Raw genomic sequence first — 17,962 nt, forward strand, 5'->3', positions numbered from 1 at the left:
TTCACCCCTTTTGCAATGAAGCCCCTAAAAATTTATGGTGCAAGCAATTACCTCTATAAGTCACATGGTTAGTGAAAGGAAGTCACCTGTGTGCAATCTAAGAGTCACATGGTCTGTCAATATATACACACCTTTGAAAGGCCGCTGAGGCTGCAACACCATTAACCCCTTTACACCCAAGGGTGGTTTGCACGTTAATGACGGGCCAATTTTTACAATTCTGACCACTGTCCCTTTATGAGGTTATTACTCTGGAACGCTTGCATGGATCCCGGTGATTCTGACACTGTTTTCTCATGACATATTGTACTTCAGGTTAGTTGTAAAATTTCCTTGACATTACTTGAGTTTATTTGTGAAAAAAATGGAAATTTCGCAATTTTCCAAATTGAATTTTCATGCCCTTAAATCACAGAGATATCGTCACACAAAATACTTAATAAGTAACATTTTCCACATGTCTACTTTACATCAGCACAATTTTGTAATTAAAATTCTCTTTTGTTAGGGAGTTATAAGGGTTAAAAGTTGACCAACAATTTCTCATTTTTACAACACCATTTATTTTTAGGGACCACACCACATTTGAAGTCACTTTGAGGGGTCTATATGATAGAAAATACCCAAGTGTGACATCATTGTAAAAACTGCACCCCTCAAGGTGCTCAAAACCACATTCAAGAAGTTTATTAACCTTTCAGGTGTTTCACAGGAATTTTTGGAATGTTTAAAAAAAAAAAAAAAAAAAAAAAAAAGAACATTTAACTTTTTTCACAAAAAATGTAATTCAGATCCAATTTGTTTTATTTTACCAAGGGTAACAGGAGAAATTGGACCTCAAACGCTGTTGTGCAATTTGTCCTGAGTACGCTGATACCCCATATGTGGGGGTAAACCACTGTTTGGGCGCATGGCATAGCTCAGAAGGGAAGGAGCGCCATTTGACTTTTCAATGCAAAATTGGCTGGAATTGAGATAGGACGCCATGTCTCGTTTGGAGAGCCCCTAATGTGCCTAAACAGTGGAAACCCCCCAAAAGTGACCCCATTTTGGAAAGTAGACCCCCTAAGGAAGTTATCTAGATGTGTGGTGAGCACTTTAAATCCCCAAGTGCTTCACAGAAGTTTATAATGTAATGTAAATTAACAAATCATTTTTTTTCTCCACATTAATGATCTTTTAGCCCCCAATTTTGCATTTTCCCAAGGGTATCTGGAGAAATTGGACCCCAGAAGTTGTTTTGCAATTTGTCCTGAGTAGGCTGATACACCATATGTGGGAGAAAACTACTGTTTGGGCGCACGGCAGAGCTCGGAAGGGAAGAAGCACAGTTTTACTTTTTCAACGCAGAATTGTATGGATTGAGATCGGACGTCATGTTGCATTTGCAGAGCCCTTGGTGTGCCTAAACAGTGGAAACCTCCCAATTCTAACTCCAAACCTAACCTCAACACACCCCTAACCCTAATCCCAACCCTAACCACACCCCTAACCCCAACACACCCCTAACCCCAACACACCCCTAACCCTAATCCCAACCCTAACCACACCCCTAACCCCAACACACCCCTAACCCTAATCCCAACCCCAACACACCCCTAACTCTTATCCCAACTCTAACCATACCCCTAACCCTGACACACCCCTAATCCATCGTTAACGTAATGCAAACCATAACCCCCAACTCTAGCCACAACCCTAACTTTAGCCCCAACCCTAACTTTAGCCCCAACCCTAACCCTAACTTTAGCACCAACCCTAACCCTAACTTTAGACCCTAACCCTAATGGGAAAATGGAAATAAATACTTTCTTTTAATTTATTATTTTTCCCTAAGGCGGTGATAAAGGGGGGTTTGATTTACTATTTATAGAGGGTTTTTATGTTTGGCAGCTGTCACACACTAAAAGACGCTTTTTATTGAAAAAAATATTTTTTGCACTACCACATTCTGAAAGCTATAATTTTTCCATATTTTGGTCCACAGAGTCATGTGAGGTCTTGTTTTTTGCGAGACAAGTTGATGTTTTTATTGGTACCATTTTTGGGCACATGACATTTTTTTATCGCTTTCTAATTCCGATTTTTGTTAGGCAAAATTATCAAAAACCAGCAATTCGTGAATTTCTTTTAAAGGGGGCGTTTATACCGTCCAGCGTTTGGTAAAATTGATAAAACTGTTTTATTCTTCGGGTCAGTACGATTACAGCGATACCTCATTTATATTTTTTTTATGTTTCGGCGCTTTTATACAATAAAAACTATTTTATAGAAAAAATTATGATTTTTGCATCGCTTTATTTTGAGGGCTATCACTTTTTTGATTTTTGCTGATGACGCTGTATGGCGACTTGTTTTTTGCAGGACAAGATGACATTTTCGGCGGTACCATGTTTATTTATATCCGTCTTTGTGATCGCGTGTTATTCCACTTTTTGTTCGGCGGTATGATGATAAAGCATTGTTTTTTGCCTCTTTTTTTATGGTATTCACTGAAGGGGTTAACAAGTGGGACAGTTTTATAGGTCGGGTCGTTACGGACGCGGCGATACTAAATATGTGTACTTTTATTGTTTTTTTTTATTTACATAAAGAAATGTATTTATTGGAACAATATATATATATTTTTTAATTTATTTAGTTTTTTTTTACTTTTTTTACTTTGTCCCAGGGTGGGACATCATCCTATAGTGTCAGATCGCTGATCTGACTCTTTGCACAGCACTGTGTCAGATCAGCGATCTAACAGGCTGTGCTGCAGGCTTGCCGCCGAGAGCAGGCGCATGCAAGCCACCTCCCTGCAGGACCTGGAAGGCCCCCCGCGGCCATCTTGGATCCGGTGCCTGCAGTGAGGAGGACGGAGGAGACACTCGGAACAACACGATCACATCGCGTTGTTCCGGGGGTCTCAGGGAAGCACGCAGGGAGCCCCCTCCCTGCACGATGCTTCCTTATGCCGCCGGAACACTGCGATCATGTTTGCCGGGATGTGGTCTATGACCGCTCCTGGCACATACTGTCGGATAGCAAGTAATGGTAAACTGACTGAACAGAGAACTAGTCTGAACTGGTGCATAACCAAAAACAACTTACATAGCAAATAGATAAAATGGCTGCACTGTACTAAAGCAAGGGACTGTGTGATACGTGAGATGTGAATAGCATAATGGCTTGTGAAATCTATGAAAAAACACATGAGATGCTTAGCACAAAATTTGGCCAAAAAATGTGAGCCCATCCACCAACGTCAAGGAAATCTCATGGATCGGATGGGTCCCTGATCTGACTGCCTAGTGTGAACACTTACCTCTGGCTAATATCATGGTAAAGCCTGCATTTCTAGGAAGGTCAGAACCAAATGTGTTTGGATGTAATTAAAATCACAGCATGGTGAAGGGCGGGGTGTTCAAGTCAGAAAAAATAGTACATAGCAAGTAATGGTAAACTGACTGAACAAAGAACTAGTCTGAACTGGTGCATAACCAAAAACAACTTACATAGCAAATAGATAAATGGCTGCACTTGCTATGTACTATTTTTTCTGACTTGAACACCCGGCCCTTCACCATGCTGTAATTTTAATTACATCTAAACACATTTGGTTCCGACCTTCTTATAAATGCAGGCTTTACCATGATAAAGCGTGGCTGATCGGTGATGACGGACTATCCCGTCGGTGGTCATAAGGGCCCAGACCACCTCGACGGGATAGTACATCTAATGTCAGAAAGGGGTTAAGCCCGAGGCACCACTAACCAAAAAACACCATGAAGACCAAGGAGATCTCTAGGAAGTCAGGGACAAGGTGTTGAGAATTACAAGTCAGCGTTGGGTTATAAGAAAAAAATATATATATATCCCAATCTCTGATGATCCCCCAGAGCACCATCAAATCTATTATCATCAAATGGAAAGAACATGTTACTACAACAACTATGTCAAGAGAGGGCTGCCCACACAAACTCTCAGCCTGGGCAAGGAGAGCATTAATTATAGAGGTAGCACAGAGAGCAAATGTAACAGTGAATGAGCTGCAGAGTTCCCAAGCAGAGACTGGGGTATCTGCCCATATGACCACAATAAGCCGCACATTCCATAGAGGTGGCCTTTATGGAAGAGTGGGCAGAAGAAAGCCTTCACTTACACACACACAAATTGTAAAGCTCAGTTTCAGTTTGCCAAAAGACACGTGGGAGACTCTCCAAATGTATGGAGGAAGATGCTGTGGTCAGATGAGACCAAAATTTAACTTTTTGGCCACCAAGGTAAGCGCTATGTCTAGTGCGAAAACTACACAGTTCATCACTCCAAGAACCATCCCCACAGCAAAACATGGTGATGGCAGCATCATGCTGTGGGGTTGTTTTTCTGCAGCAGGGACAGGGAAAATGGTTTGAGTCGGGAAGATGGATGGTGCAAAATATAGGGATATTCTTGAGCAAAACCTGTTTCACTATGTCAGTGATTTGAGACTGGGACGGCGGTTCATCTTACAACAAGACAATGACCGAAAGCACACTGCTAAAGCAACATTTGAGTGGAAAATGTGTAAATGTATTCGAGTAGCCTAGTCAATGCTCAGACCTTAATCCAATTGAGAATTTGTGGTCAGTATTGAAGATGGCTGTTAACCAGAGGAAACCTTCTAACTTGAAGGAGCTGGAGAAGTTTTGCCTTCAGGAATGGGCAATAATCCCAGTGGTAAGATGTGGAAAGTTCATCGAGACTTATCCAAAGTGACTTGCAGTTGAAATTGGAGGCTCTACAAAGTACTGATTAAAGGGGGTGAATAGTTCCGCACACTGAATTTTTGAGTTATTTTGTCTTATTTGTTGTTTGCTTCACAAAACTAGAAAAAGGAAAAACAAATGTTCACAGTTGTAGGCATGTTCTTTACATGAACTGATGCAAAGCCTTTGCTATTTAAGTTTTGGAAAAAAAGATGGTTTTGACTTTTATATATTTTATATTTGGCTTTGTAGGTGTACTAGCTTGGCAGACGCAGAGTCCTTTAGTAAGTCCCAGCTGCCATGACAGCCCACTGGCACCCTACAATTAAGAAGAAGTTAGGAACAAGCGAGAGGATTCACATTCCAAGATTCCTAACCTTTTTGAAATCAGCATTTAAGAGTGACTTTTGGATACTGGCTGTATAACACAGCCAGCACCTGAACTGATTGGAATGGGCTCCGCTGTTTAGTGGGTTTGGAATGTCACTCACTTCTTTTATCTCCACTCCATGATGACCTCTTGGTCCACAGTTAGAAATTGCAGCAGGGACAGAAGCCGAGTGCCAGAGTTGTGCTCACTTGTCCCACAGCTTCTATAGCCATGGATCCATGACATCTTCAGAGGGCAGAGATAAAAGAAACTGTAGTAACTGTAGCTTCGCCCCCTGATGACTTTTTGTTCCACGAGAGGTGACAGATGCTGTGGGAAGTGAGTGCAGCCCCAGCCACCTGTAATGACCTGTTTGAGACTCCTCTCAAACCAAAAGTAAAATGAAGGGTAGTAAAAAAACAGGGATTAGCAGGATAGAGAGAAGTGCAGGATATTGTATAATAAAGCTAATTACAAAAGTGATTAGGGTGTAAAAATAGATACTTAGAAATTAAATTTCAGGTACTGGGCCACCCTGTTAAATACACACTTCAAGTAATAATGTGCATGTTATAGCAGCAGTTACATTTATAAAGAACAAAACTTATAAACCTCATCAGAACATAAAGCCGAAATATTGTGCTATTTACTAACATCTCAGGTTCCAAGTATGTGCATAAAGTGTGTATAGTATCCAAATAACAATCACATATCCATAATCACTGTTTTGAGAGTCATGTACATCTTTTTCTTATTTTATTTTTTTAATAATTTATTCCATGCTTGTACCTGTAAGAAGCCGGAGGGATCATTTTCTTTGATCACTTCAAGGCAATATTCCATTAGTCCAGTTGACTGGCGCAGTTTCAATGTACAGTGATTGATCTGGTCCCATACAACCTGGAAAAAAGCTGCAGATTTTAGATCTGATGCAGCTACATGGTTGCAGCATACTGTTTTAGGAGAAACATTGTGCATCAGGGTCAGGGGCCTGTAGGGCGCCCAAAGCAAAAAAAGACATTACATTTGATTGTCTACACTTTGACAATGATAATTGTATTGTTCTTAAAAATCTTTTGTCCGGATGCCTGTTTTCACCTTCCTGACCAGGCCAATATTTTGAGTTTTGACGAGTGTCACTCTATGAGGTAATTAATCTGGAATGCTTTAACATATCCCAGTGATTCCAAGACTTTCGTGACATGTTGTACTTCATAATAGTAGAACATTGAGGCCTATATGTTTGCGCTTATTTGCGCACATGTAGCCCAGATGTGCCTAAACAGTGAAAAAAAACACAAGTGACCCTATTTTGGAAACTGCACCCCTTAAGGAACTTTTCTACAGGTATGGTGACCACCTTGAACCCACAGGTGCTTCACAGAATTTTATAACGTTTTTCTCACAAAATGTTGCTGTAGACCCAAATTGGAAATTTTCAGAAGGGTAAACAGGAGGAAATGAACCAAAAAATGAGTTGTGCAATTTCTGCTGAGTATGCCGATACCCCATATGTAGTGGTAATGTACTATTTGGGCCCATGGCAGAGCTATGAAGGGAGGGAGAACCATTTATCTTTTTGAGAGCAAATTTGGCTGGAATAGATGTCATGTCGCATTTGCAGTGCCTCTGAGGTACCTAAACAGTGGTAGGCACGACAAGTGACCCGATGTTAGAAATTACACCCCTCAATGAACTTATCTAGAGGTGTGATGAACACCTTGAACCTACAGGTGCTTCACAGAATTTTATAACATTGAGCCATGAAAATGAAAAACAATCATATTTACCGCAAAACTGTTGCTTTGGTCCCAAATTTTTCATTTTCAGAAGGGTACCAGGGGAAAATGGACAGTACAATTTATTCTGCAATTTCTCCTGAGTACAATGATACTCAACAAAGAACAAAAATGCAGATAGCACTCACCGGTCCTTAATACTTCATCCTTTATTCAAACTTTAAAATGTCATGGCCAGAGGAACAGGTTGCTGGGATGTGCGAGCTGGTGTAAGACGACAGCCGTTTCGCACCACTTAGCGCTTCAACGGGTCTATACGTCAGAGGATATGACGGTGAGTGATATACTTTAGTCCAGGACAAGCTCCTCCCATCATATCAACCACATGACAAAGTGCAAAAGACATACAACTGTTAAAAACATTGCCACATTATTTGTATCAAAATGTCTGTATAGCAAAGAGAAAAGAAAGACAACACCTATGTCACATTACCGGAGAAACAATTTCTTAGTATAAACTTATCAGGGAGTTGTTATTATGCCTGGCTTGGCCTGTAGCAGGGAGAAGAGAAAAAAAAAAAAAGGCTCTATGCGCCCTTAGGGACCAGACTTACCTAGTTATTTCACAGGAATATGGACATGTCCATTCTATCATTTAACCCCATAGGTCCCATTGCGCCTGTGCGCATGATCCATTTTGCTTCTCGCTGCAACAACAATCTATGCAAATTTCCACCTCTATGTGGCAGCACTACTCTCTCCAAACCGCCGAATATCAAGACATTAGGATCCCCCATGTGCTTTTCTTTAACGTGATTGACCAATCATGGGACGCTTTTACCTGTCATTACAGATTTATAGTGTTCTCTGAAACGTACGTATAAGGGGCGTATTGTTTGGCCTATATAGAAAGACCCGCAAGTGCATAAAATGACATATACCACAAAGTTTGTTTTACATGATATAAATTGATTTACAGTGTGTTTTATTGCCCCCATGCGGATTTCATGATCGGTGATATGCATCGGACAAAAGGGGCAATGTCCACACTTGTGGTTGCCCTTAGGGACATCTGTATTTAGCCAATTTTTTCCCCTTGGATTATCCAGACGATTATGCACCAAAATGTCTCTCAATCTCGTGCTTCGTCTGCATGGGATAAGGGGCCCTCTAGCCACAATCTCAGTAAGATCTTTGTCCCTTTCTAGGATATGCCAGTTTTTTCTTATGGAGGAGCGTATCTGCTGGTCCATAGGACCATATTGAAAACAAAATGCCAGTCTTTTATCTTCTTTCTGACCAACAACATCATTATTATCCTCTTTTACTTTTTCCTCCACCCTTTCCAACGCTACATGAAGCATAGTACTAGGATACCCTCTTTGCCTAAATCTATTAAATAGATCCTCAGCCTGCTGTTGGTACCCTTCCTGTGTGTTATTTATCCGCTTTAACCTTAAAAACTGGCTATATGGCAGTGACTGTTTGGTATACCCCGGGTGATAACTATTGAAATACATCATGGAGTTGGTAGCCATGGGTTTACGGTACGTGGAGGTGCAGATGGATCCCTCTTTTATCTCAACCAACACATCAAGGAATTCCATCCTCGTTCCCCCATAATTCGACGTGAACGACATATTCATATCATTGCTCTGATTAAGGTATAGTACAAACTCCTGGAATGTTTCTTCCGTACCATCCCATACTTTGAACACGTCGTCGACGTACCGAAAATATGTCTTAATGTGCTTCAAATAGGGGTTTTATGAAGTGTATACAAATTTTTCCTCAAAATAGCCGAGAAACAGATTTGCAAAAGTACATGCTGCCGGAGTCCCCATCGCAGTCCCAGTTTTTTGTAGATACCATGTATCCATAAATGTGAAAGCATTATGCGTGAGGCTATAGGACATGCCCTCACAGACAAAATTAATGAATGCCTGGCTTTTGTCAGTGCAATCCAGAATCTCTCTTATTACCTGTACACCCTGCTGTTGCGATATTTTCGTGTAAAGGCTTTCTACATCTATAGACGTGAGTGCAAAACCAGGTTGCCAAATAAAACTGCGTATGTTTTTCAAAAATGCACTACTGTCTTTCAGATAAGATGGTATATTACTGAGCATGGGGCTAAGCAGCCAATCAATGTACCGGGAGAGGGGCTCCGTCAGGGACCCTATACCCGATACAATTGGGCGTCCTGAAGGTAACGTTTTAGACTTGTGAATTTTTGGTACGTGGTACCAATGGGGTCTTCTGGCCATGACATTTTAAAGTTTGAATAAAGGATGAAGTTTTAAGGACCGGTGAGTGCTATCTGCATTTTTCTTCTTTGCTGCATACACCCTGTTTTTGCATGAGCACTCGGAGTCCATAGAGGTGGTCTCTATCCGGAAAGCACTCCATTCAGCATATGGTTGTCTGGCCCCACAGCAGTGCCGTTATATTTATCTTTGTTGCATACAATGATACTCAATATGTGGTGGAAAACTCCTGACAGCCCTCCCACGTACATAATAAAGCATTATAGGGGGTCTCATGGAAACACAGGCCCTGAAGAAATGAATTGGAATTTTTGTGTTATTAACTGTATGTGATAAGGTCAAATTGAGGTCAAGTTAGTTGTGGTAGTTAGCACCATGAGCAGTTAGAACGAGTTTATTTCAGTTCTTTGGCGCCATTTTTAACGGCTTTTCATTGGTCTTTGTGGCTATTGGCGGGCTTTTTAAGATATAAAAAGCCCTGTTGGTACGGTTTCTCTTCACACAGTGTTTTTAAGAAGAAACTGAAGATGCCAAGTGAAGAATGGAGAGCCTTCTACAGCAGCTCCTGACGAGGGCCGGCCAAGAGGATGGAGTGGACTGGCTTAAGAGCTGCTTAGCTATAGAACCTTTACCTGCAGCTTCCGACGTCGTCCTTCCTCCTTTAGAACCGTGCTTCCAGGTGCAGCCGCCGCGTCCAGAGCAGAACACAGCTCCGAATTCTTCTAGCCGGGGGAGGAGAAAGAAGCCCCGGAGGTCCTACTCCCCTACGTTGCCGCCGCAGAGATCCAGCTGCCGCCCACAGGAAGTATGCGGGAAGTCCCGCCGCCCATCTCTTGGGAAGTCTCGCGCGAGACTTACAGCGCTGTCATCGGGCAGCGCATTCCATATCATCCGAGGCTGCCTGCAGGACATATGACTGCCGTAGCCAGAAAAGCGCTGCGGCGGTACCATCCTGTCAGGTGACAACAGCCTCTGCAGCCACCAGATCCGTCACGCAGCTTCCAGCATCGCCTGCCAGCATCCAGCGAGACGGGTCGGACGACGAGCAAGATGTGTCACCTCCAGCGGACCCTCAGCTGAACTCGCCCCCACTTCAGGGCTTGAGTACTGGCTATCCAGCGGACCAGATGAGCAAGAAAAGCCTATCCGGAAGGGGTGAGATGCTTAATGTACCCCTATCTGTACCCCATAACCAGCTTAGAGAGATTATAAAAAGTGTACTGTCAGAAACGTTGGGGGATTTTGTTAATGTTGCTTCACCCCCAACCTCTGCTCTTAGTTTTAACCCTGAGTCTGCCGTAGCTGGCGATTCAGCCCCTCTGAACCCCTTTAAAGAGGCTCTGACATGTGATCTTTCACCTTTGGGCTTCCATTTGAGCTCCTCTACTAAGGAGATCATCTGGAATAACAATTACGTTGACATATTTTCTTTACTCCCTCGTAAGGAACAGCTGAGTAGACCTGATAAGAAAGAAGAAAAAGCTGATATTGAGGATCCTAAATGCGGCTCTCTGAAGTCGTTCAATAATTGGATCCAGGCTTTTTCGATCTACTCAGCTGTCCTTGAGGAGAAGTTCCCCAATCTATGCAGTAAATTGTTCCAACACGTCGACATTATTCTTGAGGCTTACCGCAATTTTGGAGGCCTCGCATGGCTTCATTATGATGAAGCCTTTAGGCAAAAGTTGGCGGTTCACCCTGATGTTAATTGGGGAGTAAAAGATGTTGGTTTAAGGATCAATCTTATGCTCCCTCAGAGGCACTATGCAAGCAAACAACCAGTGACTGGATTGTCTAAACGAGGTGTTTGTTTAGCAGACAATGAGTCTTTTTGTAAATGGAGTAAAGGTACCTTCATACGAAACGACTTTGTAACGATATCGCTAGCGATCCGTGACGTTGCAGCGTCCTGGCTAGCGATATCGTTTAGTTTGACACGCAGCAGCGATCAGGATCCTGCTGTGATGTCGCTGGTCGCTGAATAAAGTCCAGAACTTTATTTGGTCGTCCGATCGCCGTGTATCGTTGTGTTTGACAGCAAAAGCAACGATACCAGCGATGTTTTACACTGGTAACCAGGGTAAACATCGGGTTACCAAGCGCAGGGCCGCGCTTAGTAACCCCATGTTTACCCTGGTTACCAGCGTAAAAGTAAAAAAAACAAACAGTACATACTCACCTGCGCGTCCCCCAGCGTCTGCTTCCTGACACTGACTGAGCGCCGGCTCGAAAGTGAAAGCACAGCGGTGACGTCACCGCTCTGCTGTTAGGGCCGGAGCTCAGTCAGTGTCAGGAAGCAGACGCTGGGGGACGCGCAGGTGAGTATGTACTGTTTGTTTTTTTTACTTTTACGCTGGTAACCAGGGTAAACATCGGGTTACTAAGCGCGGCCCTGCGCTTAGTAACCCGATGTTTACCCTGGTTACCCGGGGACCCGGTCTGTGTGACAGCTCTCCAGCGATCAAACAGCGACGCTGCAGCGATCGGCATCGTTGTCGCTATCGCTGCAGCGTCGCTTCGTGTGAAGGTACCTTAACTCTTGTAGATTTCACAATGAATGCTCTTTCTGTGGAAATTCACATCCCATGTCAAAATGCTTCCGGAAGCAATCGTCACAATCAGCTTCCAGGGATTCTAATTCTAAGAGCACAGACTCCAGTGAGACTGGAAGAAATGCTTTGGTGGCTAAACAACTACCCAAATCGGGAGACCAGTAAACTCTTGTTCGATGGTTTTTCCCAGGGCTTTGAAATCCCACAATTTAAAGGTCCCTGTTGTAACCTAGTTAAAAATTTGTCATCTCTTAATTTACACCGTGAAGTAGCTAGAAATAAGATTTCTGAGGAATTGAAATTAGGTAGAATTGCCGGCCCTTTTTCTGTTCCTCCTTTTCAAAATTTTCGTATTTCCCCCTCGGTATTGTGCCAAAAAAGGAGGCCGGCAGCTTCCGTATGATACATCATTTGTCATATCCTCATGGTTTCTCTTTAAATGATGAAGTAGACAAAACCTTATACTCAGTATCCCACTCATCATTTGACGCAGCTATTGATTTGCTTAAAAAATTTGTGAAATATGCATTAATGGCGAAATCTGATATTAAATCTGCATTTAAGTTGCTTCCTGTCCATCCATCTGGCTTTAATTCTTTGGGTTTTCATTTTGAAGGACAATTTTTCTTTGATAGATGTCTCCCTATGGGTTTCTCTTGATCTTGTTTTACTTTGAACGTTTTTCATCCTTTTTACATTGGGTTTTAGAATCCAACACCCAGGATGCAGGTATTTTACACTACCTGGATGATTTTCTTTCTGTTGGTCCTCCCTCCTCTCAAAATTGTCTACAGACATTAAATAACTTCATCATGATGTGTGATAATTTTGGGGTACCTATTGCACATGAGAAAACATGTTCGCCTACAAATGTAATTGAGTTTTTAGGCATTACCCTAGATTCCACTACAATGGAATGTAGGCTTCATGAGGACAAAATTTTAAAGCTACGCGACTCATTGACTACATTTTTATCTAAAAGGAAGGTAACTTTAAAGGAAATGCAATCTTTGCTAGGCCTTTTAAATTTCACCTTATGCATTATTCCTATGGGCAGAGTTTTTTCTCTACGTTTGTATAATTCAACGATAGGCCTTTCATCCCCTGATTCGCATGTTAGGGTTTCTGCAGATTTAAAGGAGTATGCCAAGATTTGGCTTTCTTTCATATCAGGATTCAATGGTAAATCCCCTTTTGTTCTGGCAGATACTTTTCCCTTTGCTTTTTCTGCTAGCAGTAGTGATGGCTGCGGTATTTTATTTTCTACTCATTGGTTTGCTCACCATTAGCCGGTTGGCTGGGTGGCGAACCATGTAATAGAAAACGCAATGGTCTTAGAACTTTTTGCAATTTTTTTAGGTTTGTATTTGTGGGGTCACAAGATGATGAATGCTAGGCTACTAATTCTCTCTAATAATAAGGGCGTAATTTTTTCTATCAACTCCCTATCTTCAAAGAATTTATGGGCCACTAGAATTTTAAGACAGCTAGTATTGACTTGTTTAAAATGTAATAATTGGTTGAAAGCCAGGATGGGGACAAGCAAGCTAGTGTTAATTACAGATACCTCTCTGTTATCACCAGTGGCCATTTTTTCGCCAACAGATGCCCAACGCAGATGTGGAGGCAACGCCTTGCCCGCAGGAGATTTGGGACATAGTCCTGAACTAATACCTTATTTTATCGAGCATTCATCGTCAGCGCGATCGTGGGCCGATTATTTGTAATTTGAATAATTTTAGTTTTATTATTTCCAGTCCTATTTCTGGTTTGAAATTTGTGGAGTTTTTAGTTAACAAAGGCCTGTCTTACTCGGCGGTAGCCAAATCCCTTGCTGGGGTATCGTTTTTTCTCAAATTATTCGGGAAAGTTCCTTTAATGGTTTTGTTTCCAATAAAACAATTCTTGAAGGGTTTTAAAAGACATAATTTCAAACCTGATTCCAGACACCTTATTTCCCTACCACTTTTAAAGGACCTTTGCTTGTGTCTGCATAAAGTATGTCTTAGGCTATGTGCACACTTTGCGGGTGACCTCTGCGGGTTCTCCCGCAGCAGATTTGATAAATCTGCAGGGCAAAACCGCTGCGGTTATCCCTGCAGATTTATCGCGGTTTGTTCCGCGGTTTCCGCTGCGGGTTTCCACCTATACTATTGATGCTGCATATGCAGCAATATGCAGCATCAATAGTAATGTTAAAATAAAAAAAAAAGTTTATATACTCACCCTCTGACGTCCCGATCTCCTCGGCGCTGCACCCGGCGGTCCGGTTCCAAAGATGATGTGCAAGAAGGACCCTTCGTGACGTCACGGTCATGTGACCGTGACGTCACGGTCATGTGACTGCGACGTCACCGCAGGTCCTGTTCGCACAGCAACTCTGACCGGCCGGCCGCGGGCAGCGCTGAGAGGTAAGTATAACATGATTTTTTATTTTAATTATTTTTTTTACACACAAATATGGTTCCCAGGGCCTGGAGGAGAGTCTCCTATCCTCCACCCCGGGTACCACCCGCACATTATCCACTTACTTCCCGCAACGTGGGCACAGCCCCATGCGGGAAGTAAGCGGTTCAATGCATTCCTATGGGTGCAGAATCGCAGCGACTCTGCACAAAGAAGTGACATGCTGCGGGTTGTAAACCGCTGCGTTTCTGCGCGTTTTTTCCCGCAGCATGTGCACAGCGGTTTGCAGTTTCCATAGGGTTTACATGTAAATGTAAACGCAATGGAAACTGCTGCGGACCCGCAGCATCAAAATCACGGCGGTTCCGCGGTAAAAACCGCAAAGTGTGAACATGGCCTTAATGCTTCTGAAACCTTTTTGTTCTCCTCCGCTTTTTCCTTAGCATTTTTTGGAGCCTTACGGGTTGGCGAGTTAGTCTCGACAAGAAAAGCTGAACCCTCAGGGCTTTTGATTTCGGATGTGACCTTATTTGATTCTTATTTACTTTTGTTTATTAGAAAATCTAAGACGGACCAATTAGGTAGGGGTTTCAGGTTAAAAATTGACCCTGTGCTGGATCCAGTAATTTGCCCTGTGGCCAACACCGGCAGATGGTTGCAATCGAGGCCTTGTGTCCCTGGTCAATTGTTTCTTCATTTAGATGGCACCCCAGCAACTGTTTTTCAGCTTAACTCTATTTTAAAAAAGTGTCTACGTTTGCTGGGAAAAGAGCATCTGAGGTTTACTTCACACTCTTTTAGGATAGGAGCAGCTGTAAAAGCAGCGAGATCTGGCCTTCGGTATTCAGAGATTATACAATTGGGCAGATGGAAATCGGGTAGATTTAAACTTTACGTCTGGCATGATTTCTATGATTACTAATTTTGAGTTTGATTTCAGGTCCTAAGGTTGTCTGGATTATAGGACATTCCTATGTGTTTTGGGCTCAGAAGAGGGCCAGCCAACGTTCGTATTCAGAGAACCTTTCCTTCAGCACCGAAGCTGTGCAAGTTTTTTGGCACAGCATCCGCGGCATGTGTTGGGATAAGCTAGTTACTGAGTTTAATAAGTGTTTTAGGAAACTTCCTTATTCGGATGTAGTTATTTTTCACTTAGCAGGTAATGATCTCGGAAAAATCAAAACACTAGATTTGCTGGCAATGCTGAGATTGGACATTACTGGTCTCAAGCAGGCTTTCCCTTGTACTTCCTTTGTTTTTTCCAAGATCATTCCCAGGCTATTATTGAGCAAAGGCAAACTTTCCTTTTTAGAAAAAATCCGGAAAAGGGTGAACACAGAAATGGCAAAATTTCTTCCTCTTTAATTCATCTGTCTGACATAGGTTTAGATATATTTAATCTGAATCTGCAGACAATGGTGGAAAAATGGCTATGGTATGGGGAGGGGGGCATGCCTCTTTGAGCCATGGTGTCTGGAAAATCGCCCTTTATGAGGGTATTTAGCATTCCTCCAGTAGAGGAAGACCAAATTTGAGACCATTCTGAGTCTGATAAGATAGAGCCAAAATCTGACTCCCAGCGAGATGTATAACCCAGGCAGCGCCTATGATTTGGGGAATTGATATGTGAATAGAGGAGAGATATAATTCCCGGGGCATGTGGATTTTGGCGGCATCTCTGTTCAAAGGGAGTGAAGGAGTAAGGAGGGGTGGAATTTTTTAATAAAGATTGGACAAAATTTTTAAGCTGTAGATAACGAAATATTTCTCCGGGGGAGATGATATTTTTCACACAGGACTGAAAAGGGAATAATCCCATCAACATTGAAAAGATGATGTACTCTGGATACTCCCGCCGCGACCTGTAAGCGAAAGTTCCTGAGGGAGTCTACCCCCAGGAGAAACTGGGTATTACTCCAAAGGGGAACCAAGGGCAGGAATGGTGATATTAATTGCGAGGAATATTTCAGCGAGTCCCAAAGTTTAAGTGAGTGAACTAGAATGGGATTTGAGGCACAGAACATTTTTTTAATCACTTTCTATTCCGAATTTTTTGGGGAGAATTAACAAAAAAGAGAAATTCAGGTGATAAAACAGCTTTATTATTCAGGTCAGTATGATTACAGCGATAACACATTTATATTTTTTTATGTTTTGCTGCTTTTACATAAAAACAATTTTATTAAAAAAAAGAGTTGTTCTGAGAGCTATAGCTTTCATACTTGTCCGCTCATGGAGATTTATGGCAGCTTGTTCTTTGCGGGACAAGATGACGTTTTGAGCAATACTATTTTCCTTTTTTATTACGTTTTATTTCACCTTTTTTATGAAAAAGGACAGGTTTTTGACACTTTTATTTTTTAATGGTGCTCACTCAAGGAGTTAACTAGTGTGCCAGTTTTATAGGTGGGTCATTCCGGACATGAAGATATCAAATATATGTACTTATTTTTGTTTTGACATAAATATATGTAATTGTAACACCCCAGGTAACCGGTTGTTACAGTGATGTTGCCTTCCTTTCGGGGAGGGTGATATCACGCTTGGAGGCAAGGGAGATTCTCTCTATCAGGTATGGCACTCACATTCAACACATCTGAATCTAGGCCAGGAGGGGGAGCTCGGGACCCGGATTCAGGGGAGCTTCCCTCAAATATGGATATATGTCCTGGTCTGGAGGAGGAGCTAGCCATTCTAAGAGAGACAGTGGAGGGAGACAGTAGTCTCCAGGAGGGAGAGATAGAGGAACGACGTCTGCAACAGACGGAGGGGCCGAGCAGCCACGAGGGAGCTGCAACCCCTGGAAAGAGTGATAACTTGAAGGAGTTGAATAGTGGAGGAGCTTAGAGGGAAGAAGCACAGAGGAGGAAGAGGCTCAGCAGGGGAACAGCAGAAGGACACCCTGGGAGCTAGAGCCCAGAAACTGGGTAACGGGAGCCCGAGGTCGTGTTGTTCTCCAGGACGCGTGACAGAACCGGAGGGCATAGGACTGTATGTCAATTGCCTGCACCAAGTCTGAGGTGAAGCAGTAACTTGTGAGCCCGAGTTATGATAGAGATCCTATAAACAGGCTCGCGCTGCCTATCGTTCAGACATCTGTCTTAGGACAGGAGAGAGGGGACTTTGCAACTAAGCTTCAAGCGGCAGGGAACTCGCCATCTTAGGGCAAGTAGGATAGTCTTTCGGACCTCACCTGGGAGAGGGATCTCCTACTGCCTCCAAGCCAGCCGGACCACAGTTACCCTGCACTTGGTACCCTGGACTGAGGACTTCTGCCATCAGTAAACCAGGTAAAGACTGCAAACCTGTGTCCTTGTTCTTTACTATATCATCCACCACCTCATCGGTGCCATACACTTGGGAAGCCCGCTTCACCTGTGGGAAGTGTCACCATCTAGCCACCCTACCATCACCCCAGAGGACCCCTTTAAGCGGCGTTGGTCCCTACTGACCGAGAACCACGGGTGGCATCATGAACAATAGACTTTATTCACAATATCCCTTAAAGACCTTTTCCCTTTCATTGGGCACCAAAGGCCACGGACCGGGTCGCAGCCACCATGACATCCCCTTTAAGACCGCACGCGGGGCCGAGTACACCGCTGCCCTGGCGGACGTTCCATATTTATTGGAATAATATTTTTCCATTTTTTTATGATTATATATATATTTATAATTTTGTAAAACTTTTTTTTACCTTGTCCTAGGATGGGCTATCAACTTTCCCTGCCCTAATTGCTAAACTAATACTTTCCAATGAACTCAGCAGGAACTTACCAGTCACCAGTGATCCAACTGCAATCTTTTGCCTGCGGTCACCATGGAAGCCATCAGCACAATGCGATCACAAGTGTTTCCTCCCTCTGCACGCCGATCGATGTGGTTGCCACTAATGACA

At 42.9% G+C, this 17,962-nt stretch overlaps 1 protein-coding gene across 2 annotated transcripts in view; it reads right to left on the bottom strand.

The window, feature by feature from the left end:
* The window catches only part of TRIM67 (tripartite motif containing 67), a 286,203-nt gene that overhangs the window by 135,011 nt on the left and 133,230 nt on the right, over nucleotides 1-17,962 (bottom strand). For both annotated transcript variants that reach the window (XM_077283277.1, XM_077283276.1), the window contains exon 4: nucleotides 5,890-6,000. In XM_077283277.1, the coding sequence (XP_077139392.1) occupies nucleotides 5,890-6,000 (111 nt within the window). The remainder of the gene's footprint in view (nucleotides 1-5,889; nucleotides 6,001-17,962) is intronic.

The sequence above is a fragment of the Ranitomeya variabilis genome, chromosome 2 (genome assembly GCF_051348905.1).
Source record: "Ranitomeya variabilis isolate aRanVar5 chromosome 2, aRanVar5.hap1, whole genome shotgun sequence".
Classification (NCBI taxonomy): Eukaryota; Metazoa; Chordata; class Amphibia; order Anura; family Dendrobatidae; genus Ranitomeya; species Ranitomeya variabilis.